Source organism: Cucurbita maxima, unplaced genomic scaffold (genome assembly GCF_002738345.1).
Source record: "Cucurbita maxima cultivar Rimu unplaced genomic scaffold, Cmax_1.0 Cma_Scf00001, whole genome shotgun sequence".
NCBI classification, from domain to species: domain Eukaryota; kingdom Viridiplantae; phylum Streptophyta; class Magnoliopsida; order Cucurbitales; family Cucurbitaceae; genus Cucurbita; species Cucurbita maxima.
This window is the reverse complement of record NW_019272017.1, coordinates 2,115,264-2,131,666: the sequence shown is the minus strand read 5'-3', so window position 1 is coordinate 2,131,666 and position 16,403 is coordinate 2,115,264. Positions and strand designations below refer to the sequence as shown.

General features: G+C 36.6%; 3 protein-coding genes across 5 annotated transcripts; 2 read left to right on the top strand and 1 right to left on the bottom strand.

The window, feature by feature from the left end:
* The first annotated feature begins 1,293 nt into the window (after window positions 1-1,293).
* Window positions 1,294-5,589, top strand: LOC111486951 (phosphoglycerate mutase-like protein 1). Of its 3 annotated transcripts, none has more exons than XM_023134135.1 (10): window positions 1,294-1,522; window positions 1,797-1,859; window positions 2,012-2,119; window positions 2,212-2,291; window positions 2,701-2,863; window positions 3,200-3,274; window positions 3,431-3,519; window positions 4,719-4,838; window positions 5,166-5,210; window positions 5,282-5,589. In XM_023134135.1, exons 2-10 carry the CDS (start codon window positions 1,800-1,802, stop codon window positions 5,427-5,429), a joined length of 888 nt encoding a protein of 295 aa, XP_022989903.1. In that variant the 5' UTR covers window positions 1,294-1,522; window positions 1,797-1,799; the 3' UTR covers window positions 5,430-5,589. The 3 variants fall into 3 exon arrangements, with proteins under 3 accessions (XP_022989903.1, XP_022989911.1, XP_022989921.1); XM_023134143.1 differs by having other exon boundaries at window positions 1,294-1,541; window positions 1,798-1,859; XM_023134153.1 differs by having other exon boundaries at window positions 1,295-1,522; window positions 1,941-2,119.
* Window positions 5,590-8,718: 3,129 nt separating this feature from the next.
* Window positions 8,719-11,263, top strand: LOC111494009 (transcription factor GTE7-like). Its single transcript, XM_023143992.1, has 4 exons — window positions 8,719-10,315; window positions 10,416-10,632; window positions 10,724-10,869; window positions 10,953-11,263. Exons 1-3 carry the CDS (start codon window positions 8,984-8,986, stop codon window positions 10,777-10,779), a joined length of 1,605 nt encoding a protein of 534 aa, XP_022999760.1. The 5' UTR covers window positions 8,719-8,983; the 3' UTR covers window positions 10,780-10,869; window positions 10,953-11,263.
* A 605-nt stretch (window positions 11,264-11,868) lies between these two features.
* Window positions 11,869-15,691, bottom strand: LOC111494001 (heat shock 70 kDa protein, mitochondrial-like). The gene is made up of 6 exons (XM_023143978.1): window positions 15,481-15,691; window positions 14,659-14,735; window positions 14,489-14,567; window positions 13,838-14,404; window positions 13,110-13,730; window positions 11,869-12,828 (listed from the first exon to the last, which is right to left on the bottom strand). Exons 1-6 carry the CDS (start codon window positions 15,553-15,555, stop codon window positions 12,205-12,207), a joined length of 2,043 nt encoding a protein of 680 aa, XP_022999746.1. The 5' UTR covers window positions 15,556-15,691; the 3' UTR covers window positions 11,869-12,204.
* Between the last annotated feature and the right edge of the window lie 712 nt (window positions 15,692-16,403).

The window sequence follows — 16,403 nt, the reverse complement described above, 5'->3', positions numbered from 1 at the left end:
CTCTTTCCTTTCTTATTCCTCTCAAAATTTTCATTTCATCTCGGATAAATTAATAAAAATATTTATAAATAATGTATTTTATCTTTAAAATAATTTTAAACTTTCAAAATTTTCAATAATACCAATAAACATTAATTAATATATATATATATATATTATTGTTAATTTTATATGGAATCTTTATTTCTAAAATACTTTTAAACTTTTAATAGAGTTTTAAAAAGCAGTAAAAGGATGAAAATTATTTATTAATGTCAGTTATATATTTTTTTAATCTTACTTTTCAAAATTTACAATTTTTTTTAAATAAATAGGGTAAATGGTGAATATGTTGTTTTTCTGCTAATAAATTTAGAGGTTAAAGATACAAAATATTTGAAAATTTAAACGTATTTATATTAATTTAGCATATTTTTGCACAAAATTTACACGATCGAATTTGTCTACTATATATATATTAAATATTCTGTTAATATATATTTATTTTATGGATAATTTTTAAATATTTAAATAAGTTTGAATTAATATTTTTATTTATCATATAATTTTTAAGACACGTAATAATACTTAAGCACTCTCGTGACTTTTCTCTTTGTACTTCTACAAGAGTACTTATACCAATCTAGATAGTATTTCTCACTTATAAACTTATGATCTTCCATTAAATTAACCAATGTGGGACTTTTCTTTTCATCCAACACCTTCCTTCAACAAAGTACGTTTCCTCTTAATCGAGACTCGACTTTTTTTTCTTTTGGAGTCTTAGTTATTTTTTACTATTGACTAAGTTTAGGGCATGACTTTGATACTATGTTAGTTGAACACGACTCTCCACAATGGTATGATATAGTCCCTTTTGAACTTTGAGTATAAACTCTCATGGCTTTGATTTTGACTTTCCAAAAGACCTCGTATTAATGGCGATAATATTCATATAAATCTATAATTTTCCACTTAAGAAAGAGGAAGGTGGAAAGTGAGACTTTTCTTTTAATCCAACCATAAGAATAATTATTAATTTCAGTAGGTAAAAAAAATATAAAATATGTTAAAAATTTAATATTTAGATGTAAAATATAATTTAATAAGTAAAAGTCAATTTATTTAATGCTAACTATTTTTTTAATTAAAACGTTTTATGTCACAATTAAAACGTGTAATTTGATAACAATTTTGGTTGGTATAATATAAAAATGGTTGAAGGTTTTATTAAGAAAAAGTCATGAAAGTTACTAAAATATAGAAATTACTTGGAAGAGCGAAGGAGAAAGAACAGTCACGTGCGTAACTGTAGAAATGGGTAATGGTTCAGATCCAGAGTCCACACAGTTGGCGGATACGCCAATTCCCCAAACCCAATAAACAGATCTTGAACACAAAAAGGGCAACCAAATTCACCGATATTGATATTCGGATTATCGCTCCCATTGGTCAAACTCCCACTCGATTTCTTCCTTAATTCCTCTTCTCTTTCATCTCCCCCACCTCAATTCAGCAACTTCTTGCTGCTTTTTGATTCTCCTCCTCCATCGATTCTCTCGGTTAGCTTCCATTTTTGTGCTTTTGATTCTTGTTTTTTGCATCTTTAGTTTTGTTTGTTTCAGTTTGTGCTGAAATGTTGGGTGCTTCTGTTGGTTTTCGTGGAGTTTTGGCATTTATTATGATCTGTGGTTTTGTTTGTGTCGTGATTGATGTTGATCACGTGTTAGGTTTGATTTTTTAAAGTTCATGAACTAAACTTTTGATTGTTTTGAATATTTGTTTGGCTCTTAGCTAATGTAGTTATGTTTGTCGTAGATATGGAAAATGGTGCAGGCCTTAGTCTGTATCCACTGCATCGATGTAAAACGATTCACCTGGTTAGTATCGAATTTGAGAACTGCTTACTTTTATATCTAATGAGTATTGCAGATGTGAAGCAGATTTTATTTGACTTGAAGGGCATTCAAGATGGCCTTCTTTCTTGGCTTTTGCTCGCAAATCAAGGGCTCTTATAAAACAATGCATCCAGGTCAGGCATGCACAGGGGATTCACAACGTTGATGGAGAAAAGAGTTATAAAGCATATATGCGTCCTGAATTTTTTGATGCTCACATTACTCAGCTTGGATGGCAGCAGGTCTGCAAATGCAAATTGTAAAGAAGATAAAAGAAGAGTTCATGCTTTTTCCTGCAGAGAAGTACTAATATGATATCTTTCAATTGTTGCAGATCGATAATTTGCGTAAGCATGTTCATGAGTCTGGTCTCTCCAAGAGGATTGATTTGGTTGTAACATCCCCTTTGCTCAGGTATTAATGCCATACACTCTTTTATGCACAACTTTATGTAGAAAACCTTTTTTTCATGAACTTGCTCTTAGTCTAGGCAATAGTTTAAAAAGGATAGGAACATTAAACTATATAGAAATATTTTCTGTAACCAATACTTGTAATATCAGAAGACAACTACCTTTCATGCTTTGACAGTGCAAAAAAGAAGAAGAGATGAATGTGTTCGTGCCTCTTCCCATACAAAGCCAACGGTTGAATGTTTTAAATTCCTCAGAACCCAGTTTCTTCCTTTTCAATGCTTGATTTTAATTGTTACATTATGTATACTTTGCTGGGAAGTTGATATTAACCCAAGTTAGATCGCTAATGAATCATGTGCCAAAATGGAAAATATGAGGGATTTTGTTTATGGTCGATTATCTTCTAGGACTCTACAAACCGCTGTTGGAGTATTTGGTGGTGGAGGCTATACAACTGGAATGGACGTGTTGCCCCTAATGATTGCAAACGCAGGCAATAGTGCACGAGCTGCAATTTCAAGTCTGAACTGCCCACCTATTGCTGCTGCTGAGCTTTGTCGTGAACATTTGGTATGTGTTAGTTAAATTTAATTCTTCTCAGCTACATTTGTGTATGATGCAATTTGTGGAGGTAGATTGATTTGTGATTGAGAAGGTAAATGGCTTAAACGTGGTGCAGGGGGCTGTGGTTATTTGACTTTACTGATTCATATAGCCTTTTGTATGAGCTTGTTGTTCAATTCTACTGATGTTAGAAATCTACATATGCACCTTCTATGCAAGTCTGTCGAGCGTTGATTACTAATATATCATAACTTCAATTACCCTTAATTCTTATGAAGAAGCTATTTAGCTGATGCTTCTTATATTCGTTCTATGTTTATATTTGCTTTACATATCTTACAGGGAGTTCATCCTTGTGATAAGAGGAGAAGCATCAGTGACTATCAATTCCTCTTCCCTGCAGTTGATTTTTCACTGGCAAGTACATGAGATATTGTAATAACCTGTGGGAATTTTTTTATTTTTATAATCTTCAAGAAGCGTTTGATCTCATTTTAAGCTTCTCAATTCCCAGAAATTGTAACATTGATTGATGAGTTATGTTTGTTGATTAACACCCAAAGTTCTATGCAGATAGAAAGTGACGAGGATGTATTGTGGAAGGCTGATGTTAGAGAGACAAGGGAAGAACTGATAGCTAGAGGATTGGAGTTCCTGAATTGGTGAATATTTTGTTTATTATAGTTTCTTATTTTTACACTGGTTTCTTGAGGCTGCCTGGCTGATATTAAAAAAAAGAAGAAGAAGAAGAGAGAGAAGAAGGAAATTTGTGCATGTAGCTTACATATTTCAGTCTATTTAAATGATTAAGGATAGTTCAGAATTAGACTAATTCAATGAAATGTCGTTGGCTATTTGTTTAGCGCGATTCACTGTTACAGGAGGTAGATTCGGTGGACAAATCTGCATGATGGTTTCTTACAAAATCTTGACTTGTTTGGAGGCTGGATTAATGGTTGATAGTTTATTTTACAGTAGATCTTACCTTATTGATTCAAAGGTTGAAGACATGTCTTGATAAGATATAACCGGATAATGCAGACTGTATAATTCTAATTTAGTCAAATATTTTTGTGCTTAATTCTTTCGATAGAGATTGGAAATAAAATAGAATAGCTTTTAGTGTCACCTACACTTCACAATTATCAGCTTCATTGTTGCTGTTTAATAGCAAATATGAACTTTAAGTTCTTAAGATTGACTACAAAGCGTTTAGAGTCTAAGCCTTAGGGCGGTCATAGACTTTATTATTGTGAGATCCCACATTGGTTGGAGAGGGGAACGAAGCATTCCTTATAAGGGTGTGGAAACCTCTCCCTAGTAAACGTGTTTTAAAACCTCGAGAGGAAGCCCAAAAAAGAAAACCCAAAGAGGACAATATCTACTATTATGGTTACAATAATCGACTACAAAGCCTCTCCCATTTTTCCAGGGTATTCCTTTGTTCTTGCTTGTTAATAACTGGAGCCTATTTTTGCAATTGGTGTTCGGGTTTTCTGTTGTGGCTTCAGCTCCTCTTGTTGGCCTTGTTTTCTGTTTGCCTGTCTGTTATCTCTTTTCATTATTCTCAACGAGCTAGTAATGTTGCAATTCAACTTTGAATTAACATATAATTAATCAGTATAGTTTATTTGGTAGTTCTTACAATTGCTAGCATAATTCTTCCACTGTCTAGATAATATTAACCATTCCCCTTGACCTTATTATTGGATTACATTTCAAAAAAAAGATATTACCTCAATTCACCGATATCAATGGAAATATCAACTTGTGGATTGATGGAACACAGCAGTACAAAATTCTTCCACGGATATCACCTTGTTTGTTAATTTGGTTTAGCTTTTTTGCTACTTTCTTGCAGGTTGTGGACGAGAAAGGAGAAGGAGATAGCCGTTGTTACTCATAGTGGATTTTTGTCTCATACTCTAACTGCGTTTGGAAATGACTGCCACCCTTTGGTGAAAAAGGAAATATGCAAACAGTTAGTGAATTCAATGCACCCTACTTTCAAATTATTAAATTTAAATCCCATGTTTGAACTCCATAACCGCTGACTTGTGTAAATTGTAACCTTTAGCATATTGTGATGCTGCTCTCATCTTCTCGTCAATGAAGTCTGTTTTTTCTATCAATTTTCTCTCTTTTTCTAGAAAGGACCTCTTCTTTCTTCATCTTTTTAAACCTTACTCATGACTTAAATTCATTAATTTTGTTTTTGAACTTGGCTACATTGACGGGCTCTTGATTTTGTAACGTTTAAATATCATCAACTCTGTAATGATGTATGCATTGTCTTGTCTACTTGCAGCTTTGCTAATTGCGAGCTTCGTTCCATTGTCATAGTTGATAGAAGGTGAGGTTATGAGCTATTAAACTTGAAAGAAAAATTCCTCTTCCTGATCCTTATGTCTTTTATGCTGCCAGTATGGTTGGGTCGGATTCCTCGACGACTAATTATCCTGGAAAGATACCTCTGGGCCTGGATATCCCAAGTGATGCTGTGGATGGTAGAAAGGTGAAGGAACAGAAACAACCGGTTGATTCCGATCCAAAGGAACATGAAAAGATGTAAGTCTGATACGGCTATAAGCAGAAGGGTATTCAAATATTGAGTGTCAGTTATACAAACAAGTACTTTTGAAACTTCCTTATCTTAGACTCAGCGCAACACAAATATTTACTCCACATTGCTGCATTCAATAAAATTGTGCTTTAAGGATTTCTCCATTTCTGAACAGACTTCCATTCCATTCCATTGTACTAAAGATATGGATTTTCTTTTTCTTTTTTACGTTATAAGCTGGCTTCTCACTTTCACAAAATCATAGCCATCCAAGAACATTCAATGGATTTTATAAGAATTGATAGATTGATTGCTCTGGCAAATGATCTTTGGCTTCCACCCATGCAAACTAGGATGAATCTCATTGATTTTTGGTCATAGCTCAGAATGCATTTATCATGATCATACATGACAGACACATGTTTCCTTGCAAATTTGGCTGTGGATCTTTATGGGTCATCCTAGGATTGCCCCTGACCATGTGTTCCTTTGTAAAAGATGCATACGTTGGTTTCTGAATATTGTAAATTTGCAAAGATCTTTGGGTTGATCCATCTAATAGGTTTCAGTGCTTGAAAATTTTGGAAAGTCATGGCTTTCACTTGTTACTAGTGGTCAAGGTACTCGATAGCTGACCATTTGTAAACCATTAGGTAGTTGTAGCAGCAGCTAGCCTGACTTTGGAAAGAACCAAAAACCAACCAAATACACCTTCATCCAAGTTAACAGACCACCTAAAACCCTGCATGAGAGATGAATGCTTTGCAGCTTTAGGTTGGATTTAGTTGTGGGTCTGGCGTTTATTTGATTTAGGTTGAACTTTTTTCTCATAGGAGTTTTTGTAAGGAAAGGCGACTTATATCCTCAAGCTCGATGGTTGCAAAAGTAGAAGTTTTTATAAAGCTAATGCGAGATCCAGATCCATGGAGGGGAGAATGGATCATTCTTATAAGAGTATGAAAACTTCTCCTTGTCAAATGCGTTTTAAAAACCTTGAGGGAAGCCCAAAAAAGATAATATTTGTTAGTCGTGGGCTTGGGTGGTACAACAAACGTGAATATAACTCAATCGATTAAGACGTATATCCTAGACCGAAAAATTTGACATTCGGGTTTTTCGGTCTCTATGGTGTTTGAACTCAAAAGGGAAGGAATGAAAACAGTAGGAGTTTATAATTGGATGAAGCTATTCAACCAATGGTATAAGGCTTTCTTTTTTCTATTTTAGATGAAATTAGTTGTGTAGTCATTTAATGAAACTGTGTTGATTTTAATCATTCTGATAACGTTGATAGTTTTAATTGAAGAATAGTGTAGCATAGGTCTTTGAACTGATGTGAGCTACTTTTCATAAATTATAAATATAACCCATAAAAAGTAGCTTATTATTATTATTATTATTATTATTTTAGAAATATTCGTTCATATAATTATATTCCTTATTATTTAAACTTTTTGGATGCTTCTCTTTAAATCTTGGTATATAGTATTTCATCTATTCTGTTTTTTTCTTGCACTTTTAATTATTTTTTTAATCTTTACAAAAAAAAAAAAAAACAAATTATTTTAACTAATATTGTTTTGATTTTCTTAGTATATTTAATATAAAATTTGAATACTATTTTCGGTTCAAATTTTAACGAGCAAATATAAGAATATATTTAATTAATTATTTTTTTTCGAAGTAATTTCTAAAATATTAAATGGCACATAATAATTTCTTAATAATTTTTGTGTTTTTCAATATTTCAAGACAATAATTCAAATAAAATAGTGATGTGAAGGTATTAGAATTTTTAATAAATTACATTTGACTTTTTTAAATAAAAAGGTCTGTAATAGTATTTTAATAAAGTTTAAGGTTAGAAGAGATATTAATTAAAGTTATAACCACACTTAATTTTCATTCTCCATCATTACTCCATGACTTTAATTATTATATTTTGGTTCCTAAATATATATTACCTTATATACTTTGTATGTAATAATTTAAATTTTAAATTTAAATCTAAGTATCTTGTTAAATCTTAAATTTACAACTGTTTAGTGAGATTTTTAAGATTTTTTTTTGTTTTAGTTTTTATATTTTTTTATTTATTCTCAACCTAATAAGAATTATTTTTTAAAAAATATGAAGGGAATTATAAATATAATTATTTAAAGAAAATATTATAAAATATTATAAGAAAACAATAATATTTTGCCAAACCTAAATTTTAATATTACAACACACCATGTTCAAGCAAATAAAATTATTTCTAAAAATTAAATAGTCATTAATTGAAATAATAACATGATGTAATATACAATCTCATTTCTATACTTGAGTCCCGTAAAACTTAACTTCTTAATTAAATAAATAAATTTAGGCACGACTTAATTCATTAAAACAAATATAAGGTTTTTACTCCATGGGAAGAAAATAAATAAATATGTAATAAAAATGGAAATATTAAGATTTTAAGCAAAATTACATATTAATTATAAAAGGAAAAAATAAAAAGGTGGAACCGTTGTTTGGAATATTTATAGATAGATATTAATTAAAGTGAGTGAGATCAAATTTTCTTAAAAATAAATAATTAGAGAAAAGAAAGTTTAAAAGTTGATTTGTGGACACGTGGAAATTGATTTATTACACAACTAATACGTTTTTAAATTTATGTTAATTATATTTTATCATTATCCTGAGGAAGAAAGGAAAGAAATATGGGTGTAGAAGTACAACCGCCAGGTCAGACTCAAGCCTTTTTTTTTTTTTCAGAAATTAAAATAATAATAATATTATTATTATTATTTATTATTATTATAGTATGAATTTACCAAAAAACCCCTTAATTGACTAAGATAGCACATAGTGGAAAGGGCAAAAAGGAGGGGTTCGTTCACACGTTTTGGACGACCCCACCGATGGGGCCCACCTCTTCACACCCAGTGCAGAAAATCAGCCAATCGCCTTTCGGTCGACATCAGCAGCTGTAGGGCCCACAAAACTCAATAAAAAAGTGAGTGAATTATACGAAACCCTAAATGCACGACAAATTCGGCCCAAATTCGTCCCAAACGCATCTCCCCAAATCACAGCTACATCCGACGGTTTCAATCAGTCCACGTGTAGATAGCTCGAGATATGGACCGTTGATGCCAGGTCATTTGGTCATTTCACCGGCACGAGAGAGAGAGCGTAGACCGTTCGATTGACGAGGGAAAGTGCATCGATGGTCATGATTCTGCCCGAAGTTTTTCGGGGCAGATCTCCACGCCTTTAAGATCAGACCCTAGCCCTTCTTCTTCCTCGCTCAGAAGTCAGGATCAACCCAAATCCTCGAACCCTAGTGCTGCAAGATTCCTTCTTTTTTTTTTTTTTTTTCATTTTTGTTTTTCGTTTTTGTTGTGTACATCTTGAAGGAGGTTCTGTTTGTTTGTCTGCGGCGGCGCGTGAGGAATTTTTGGGCGCGAAGGAGGACTTTCTTGGATATTAATGTTTGATCCTTCAACCACATTGGGAAATTCTCTACGGATCCCTGTCGGAATCCTACTGGGAATTCCGGATTCCGTACAGGAATGGCTTCCGCCGTCTTAGCTAACCGAAACGAATCCAATTGGCCGCAGCCGAGAGGCAACGGCCGTGGTACGGAAGGTGAATTCATGGGTAAAGTACCTTTTTCTAACCCTAACCCTAAATTTAATAAGAAACTGTTTCATGGCGAGATGAACGGTTTTCAGAAGGATGAGTCGCCGGCTGTGACTCAATCAGCATCAGATGATGCATCGTCAATCAATCATCATCTTAGATTGTCCAACGGCGTCGATTTTTGTCAATACGTGAGCTTCAACGTTTCCTCGTGCTCGAGGAAGGAGCTGATCGAGCTGAAGAGCAAGTTAATCTCCGAGCTAGAACAGATTCGGAAATTGAAAAATCGCATCAATTCAGGCGGACAACATTCCAGACCAAAACACCAGAAAAAATCGTCAAAAACCTCGGGAACCAAGCGGCCTCTACCAACATCGAGCAACGGCAAGGATTTGAAGCGGTCAAATTCAGAAAATGGTAATCTAATGAAGACTTGCTCGCAGATTTTGACGAAACTGATGAAGCACAAACATGGCTGGATCTTCAACAAGCCGGTCGATGTGGTAGGGATGGGCCTTCACGATTATTACGACGTCGTCAAGCGTCCGATGGATTTGGGATCCGTCAAAACCATCTTGAGTAAAGATGCGTACGAATCGCCGTTCGATTTCGCCTCCGATGTGAGGTTGACCTTCAAGAACGCGATGACCTATAATCCCAAGGGCCACGATGTACACGCTATGGCGGAGCAATTACTGTCGAGGTTTGAGGAATTGTTTCGACCTCTGAGTGAAGTCCTTGAAGAAGAAGATCGCCGGTATCGTAGCTACCAGGAAGAGCTACCAGCTAATTCCTGGAATCTTTCAGAGGCTGAAAGAACGGTGAAGAAGGATCCTCAGAAGCAAATTGTGAAGAAGACAGAGCCGATGAAAGCTCCATCGAGCTCCTCGAACCCCCCGCCGATGTTGCAATCGCCGGTGAAAACACCCTCGCCTTTACGGGCGCCGCCTGTAAAGCCGGTGAAGCAACCGAAGCCGAGAGCTAAAGATCCAAATAAGAGGGAAATGACACTAGAGGAGAAGCACAAATTGGGAATTGGGTTGCAGAGTTTGCCGCCGGAGAAAATGGAGCAAGTGGTGCAAATCATAAAGAAGAGAAATGGGCATTTGAAGCAGGATGGGGATGAGATTGAGCTTGACATTGAGGCCGTTGATACCGAAACACTCTGGGAGCTCGATCGACTGGTGACGAACTGGAAGAAGATGATGAGCAAGATCAAACGACAGGCTTTTATCACTGCTACGTCTAACAAAACCAATGGGGTAAATGAGCTGATACAGATCTGGGTTTCTCTTATGTGCATTTCACATTCTGCAGCCATTGTTTACATTTCTTGTGCTTATTTATTGTGAATTTTGACAGGTTAAGCCAACCCCTGAGAAAATGGAGGTCGGTTCGGAGATGAAGAAGCAACGGAAAGGGGAGGCTGGGGAGGAAGATGTGGACATTGGTGATGAAATGCCTGCGAGCAATTTCCCACCGGTGGAGATCGAGAAAGACGCCGGAGGAGGGCGTGGTGCGAGCAGTAGTTCGAGCGGCTCGAGTAGTTCCAGCAGTGATGATTCCTCCTCTTCCAGCGGTATAACCCATCTCTAAGTGGTGGTGGATGTTTTGAGATTTGGGAATTGTTTCCACAAGTAGTAGAGGCTAACGGGGTACAATCCTTGCAGATTCGGATTCCGACGGCAGTTCTTCTGGGAGCGATTCCGACGACAATGCCCAATGAATCGGTGAGAGGATTAAATGGAAGGAGATCCAAAATGGAGAGCTACAATCTCTCAAAGCGCTGCACACGGAGTGGAACCATTGGATAGAGGTATTAAATTTGCCCATCAACACCTGATTTCTTATTAAGCTCCTGAGTTCTGCATCTCTGACCAAAGCCATTTTGACAAACAGGGCTGTTTAAATCTCGGAAGTGTGCAACACAGCGAGCATTTTTTATGGGGTTAGCGAAGTGGGGTGTTTGTGCCACGCCATGGCTGAAACAACACACTTGGGAACCTCAACAATGGAATGGAAGTTGTCGGTATGGTAAGGGAAGGGAAGGGAAGGGATGGAAGTTAGGAAGGAATGTAGAAGAAGATGAGGATGTTAGAATTGGGAAGTTTTATTATATACTCTTTTGTGTACACATCATTATTACACTTATATATATATATATATACACATGTTTCAATGTGAATCAATGTCCAAATTTTCGATTCTAATATGACTTGACTTCTTTCTTCCTTCCCTTCCTATATTCGTACCAACCCATCGTTTACTATATGCTGCTGTGTTTTTCCAACCTGTTTTGTCTTGCCCATGAATCTAGGACAATTGTTTGTTCATTCTATTAACTATGGGTCTCCTTTTGGGGCTGCTCTGTAAATAAATATGGGTGCGAAGATGAGCTACAAGAGTTCATTCCCTTCGGAAATAAAGGAATCTCGAGCAGGAACAGCAGCCCCAGTTTGTTTTGTGGATATGAATAGCAACCGCCCCGCTCTTTGATCTTCTTTTTTCCGATGTAAGGAATCGGCATCTCCATTGCTCACGCCGCATGCACGTGCAAGAAGCATGGATGAAGATGATCTATAAAAAAGTAGAGAGAAAAAGATGACAAAAATCCATTTCAGCTTTTAACGGAGGCTTTGGTTTTCTTTTCCACATTGGAAAGAAACCCCATGATATCACTTGATGACAACAGTGAAGTTTGTACAAGAAGCAACTCGACTTGATTCCTGTTGTCTGTTATAATAATAATAATCAGCAGCAGCAGCAGCCCCCTAGTGCTATTTTTGACAAGGTAGTAAATAAAAGAGAAAACTACTTGCATTCGAGTGAGTTTATTCATTAAATTAGCCTAAACCAAAAGCATGGTCATGATTCAGATGAGTTTTTTGTCATCGACAACAGGCAGGCAGTGACCCAAATCACTGACAAATTTCTTTTAACAATGAATTCAACAAAGCAAAACAACAGCAATACACTGCTGCTGGTACACAGGAACGTTATACCAACCTCCCAACGATTAGATACAAAAATCCGCTAGGTTTCTTAGTTCTACCGCAAAAATAAGATGAGGGCACCCTTTGGTTGTAAAAAATAAGGGAAAGAAAATCCATGCAACCTAACAATCAGGGACGACATTGCAGAGCGCCTTGCCTTATTTCTTCACCTCTTCGTACTCAGCTTCAGAAGCTTGTTCGCCACCCTGAGACCCTCCAGAAGCAGCATCACCACCTGAACCACCAGCCATATGTTGCCCAATCTTGGAAACAGCTTTGTTGGCGACGTCGAGTTTTGCCTTGATCTCTTCAATGTTATCTCCCGACATTGCCTTCCTCAAATCTGCTACTGCGTCCTCAATTTCCTTGGTAACCTCACTAGGTATTTTCTCCCTGTATTCACCCAAGCTCTTCTCAATGCTGTAGATGGTGGTATCTGCACTGTTTCTGATGTCAATAAGAGATTTCCTCTCTTGATCCTTCTGGGCGTGCAACTCTGCTTCCTTCACCATTTTCTCTATTTCGTCATCTGAGAGTCCTCCAGAAGATCGAATGGTGATTTGTTGCTCTTTACCGGTGGACTTGTCCTTGGCCGAGACAGTAACAATACCATTGGCATCAATATCAAATGTCACCTCAACTTGAGGCATTCCTCTTGGAGCGGGAGGAATTCCAACCAACTCAAACTCCCCTAGAAGCTTGTTGTCAGAAGCCATTTCTCTCTCACCTTGTAATACCTTGATACCCACCTGGGTCTGGTTGTCAGCTGCAGTTGAGAACACCTGCAATGATGGAAATTCGAATAATTACAAAGGCATCGTCCACAATGGACAAAATTGATCAGCCCCTACGTACTACTGGTTTTTTTATAAGCAACAGCAATAAATACTTGATTCAAACTACCATCTATAACTAAATTAGTATTATATCATCGCCAATTGACCCCTATCTATTATGGTGAATGCTCCATGTGGAAGGTACTTGACTCATACAGAAGGGTTAACCAGAGTTGTAGAATTTACTCATACATTACTGTTATAAACAAGCTTGACGAAGAAATTACCTGGCTCTTCTTAGTTGGAATGGTAGTGTTCCGATTGATCAACCTTGTAAATATACCGCCAAGCGTCTCAATACCAAGCGATAGTGGGGTAACATCCAAAAGAAGCAATTCTTTGACATCACCACGAAGAATGCCACCCTGAATTGCAGCTCCCATGGCAACTGCTTCATCAGGATTCACCCCTTTACTGGGGCTCTTACCAAAAATTTCTGTGACAACTTCTTGCACCTTAGGTACACGAGTCATTCCACCCACTAAAAGCACTTCATCCACTTCTTTGATGGAAATATTGGCATCCTTCAAACAATTTTTGCATGGTGCCTTGGTCCTTTCAATCAGGTTACTAACTAGACTTTCAAATTTTGACCTGGTCAAAGTGATGTTCAAATGCTTTGCACCAGATGCATCAGCAGTGATAAATGGCAGGTTAATTTCAGTCTGTGATGTAGATGATAGTTCAATCTTTGCCTTCTCTGCAGCCTCCCTAAGCCTCTGCAAGGCAAGCTTGTCCTTGGTAAGGTCAATTCCATCAGTTCGCTTGAACTCACTAACCAGGAAGTCCAGAAGAGCATTGTCAAAATCCTCTCCTCCCAAGAATGTGTCACCATTTGTGGATTTCACCTAATAACATAATGTAGGCTTGTAAAACTCAGATATTATGGAAGCAAAAAAGATTTAAGAATGTAAACTCATATAATGAAAAAGTACAACATAGGGAAAAATTCTACCTCAAAAACACCATTGGATATCTCCAAGATGGAAACATCGAATGTGCCACCACCAAGATCAAAGACAGCAATAAGACCTTCCTTATTATTCATTCCATAGGAAAGTGCAGCAGCAGTGGGCTCATTGATAATTCTTTGAACATCTAAACCAGCAATCCTGCCAGCATCCTTTGTTGCCTGTCTCTGTGCATCATTGAAATAAGCTGGAACGGTAATAACAGCCTTGGACACACTCTTTCCCAGATAGGCTTCAGCAGTTTCCTTCATCTTTGTTAGAACAAAAGCACCAATCTGACTTGGTGAGTACTGCTGTCCATTTGCTTCAACCCAAGCATCTCCATTAGGAGCTCTGACTATTTTGTATGGTACCATCTTCATTTCCTTCTGTGTCTGGGGGTCATCAAAGCGTCTACCAATGAGACGTTTGGTTCCAAACACAGTATTCGTTGGATTAGTAACTGCCTGTCTCTTTGCTGGTGTTCCTACAAGTAGTTCACCTTTCTGATTGAAAGCAACCACTGATGGTGTGGTCCTAGCACCTTCAGAGTTTTCAATAACTTTTGGATTCTACAAACATATAACCAGAATCAGGGAAGAATAAAAAGGGCACACTCAGCCATCAATCAACCACGTATGTACATTGAGACTTACCTTCCCTTCCATTACAGAAACACAAGAATTGGTGGTACCCAAGTCGATCCCGATAACATCATTCCCAGCTGGCTTTGAACTGCATGGAAAAGACAAGACAAATATCAGGCAATGATGGAAACCAACAGATAACATTAATCAAGTAACTAATCACTTTAAGTCATCAGAACCTGAATGGCCTGGACAAACTTGTCCATGATTGGCTGAGGTGAGACCTGGACAATGACGGCTTGGCATTGCTTGTTAACTGCAACATCATAAACATACGCGTGTAAGTCTGAAAATTGTGATAGTGGATATGCCAGCAAGTAAAAATCCCATGCAGTAAAGGTGGAACAACAAGTTTCAAATTACTGACTAGTGATTAAAGCCAAGAAGGGCTATGTTTTATGGGGGGGAAAAAACAAAGTCGTGTTAGTACGACATGAAAATGAGCGCAACTAAGAAAATCAAAGAATCGCATTCAAACCGCTTTGTATCTAGACTCGACTAGAAAGGGGGNGGGGGGGTTGCACCCTCAAATCATCAAAAGATTTATGACATATTTCCCACCAACAACTAAATCAAAAACATCTCCAAGCTACTGACTACATGAAAGTCACAATCCAACCAAACAACCTTTTACCATTCCCGTACACTACAGTCCACCCAACTCTCTTCATGAATAGACTGAAATACGAGCCATTCCCTAACACTAGTAAATAATCACAACGAATTCGTTATAGACAGATCCGATAGAGCGTGCACAACAGAAGCCCCAATCCATAGTTCTAATCAGATCACGTATTTCAAACCATAACCAGAACCGAAATTCGATTACTCCAGCTTCATTTATTACAAACAATAAAAAATTCCGACAGAAATATTAACAAGCACAATCAGCTCCCAGATGTCCAAAAGCAACAAAACTCGACAACTCAAAAAGTACAAACCAAGAATCAACAACAGAGAACAAACAACTGAGTAATTACAGAAAGGAGAAGCAGACATACGGATCGGTAAGCTGAAATGGAGGATGAGGCTAAATCGCGACGTCGAAGAGAACGGAGCAGCACACCGGTGGCCATGGGCGAAACTGGTAGAAGAAAAAAAGGGGAGAAAGGTAGGGTTTAGGGTTTTGGGGGAAAGAGGAAACGAGAGGAGAAGGTTTTTATGTGAGGCGGTGAGGGGAAGCGGAGGATGGTTCTAGCACGTTAGTCGTCGTGGAAGATTCTAGATCTCTATTCATCCCAACTTAAACCTAAAAAAGCCCACATGTTTTTCTTAAATAAAACTACATTTACACCGGAAAAAATGAGGTCCAAAGACCAAAATTACCCAATTTAAATATAAATACATAAAAATTTTAGATTTATTTAATCCATTATCTAATAAATTTTTAATATATTAATTTTTTTAAAAATTTATTATACATTGTTTATATTTTTTTTTATTTCAACCATTTATAAGATGAATTATTTTTTAGTTCAAATGGTAGGGAGAATATCAAATTATCAACTTTTGATTTTTAATTTTAAATTATTATAGTGTAATTTGCCCGTAAATATATTTTGTTAGATCTATAAGTTATTGATTAAACCCTCAACCTCTTATTGAATGTTAGGTTTAGAGTGAAGAATAATAAAAAATTAGACTTTTGAATCTCCACTTGGCACGTCGTTAAACACACATGAGCACATATGCAGGACTTCACCTCTGGAGAACAGGATGTCGACTCAGGAGTTTGAAGCCAACCTATACTTTCTTAAGGCTTGTCCCAACGTCTAAATCAAACAATTGTCGAGTTAGAAAAGGAACCAGCCTATTCCCAAAAGCTTTGCATGGTAGACGCAAACCCTTGTCTTTTATATATATATATATATATATATATATATATATATATATATATATATATTACAACAAACTAATAACGATC

Coding starts and splice junctions, on each gene's coding strand:
- LOC111486951 (XM_023134135.1), top strand. CDS start 1,800: ATGGAAAATGGTGCAGGCCTTAGTCTGTATCCACTGCATCGATGTAAA. Junction 2,292..2,700: donor GTAACATCCCCTTTGCTCAG/GTATTAATGCCA, acceptor ATTATCTTCTAG/GACTCTACAAACCGCTGTTG. Junction 3,275..3,430: donor CTGCAGTTGATTTTTCACTG/GCAAGTACATGA, acceptor AGTTCTATGCAG/ATAGAAAGTGACGAGGATGT.
- LOC111494009 (XM_023143992.1), top strand. CDS start 8,984: ATGGCTTCCGCCGTCTTAGCTAACCGAAACGAATCCAATTGGCCGCAG. Junction 10,316..10,415: donor CGTCTAACAAAACCAATGGG/GTAAATGAGCTG, acceptor GAATTTTGACAG/GTTAAGCCAACCCCTGAGAA. Junction 10,633..10,723: donor TGATTCCTCCTCTTCCAGCG/GTATAACCCATC, acceptor CAATCCTTGCAG/ATTCGGATTCCGACGGCAGT.
- LOC111494001 (XM_023143978.1), bottom strand. CDS start 15,555: ATGGCCACCGGTGTGCTGCTCCGTTCTCTTCGACGTCGCGATTTAGCC. Junction 14,736..15,480: donor CCATTTCAGCTTACCGATCC/GTATGTCTGCTT, acceptor ATGATGTTGCAG/TTAACAAGCAATGCCAAGCC. Junction 12,829..13,109: donor TTCCAACTAAGAAGAGCCAG/GTAATTTCTTCG, acceptor CCATCATTGCAG/GTGTTCTCAACTGCAGCTGA.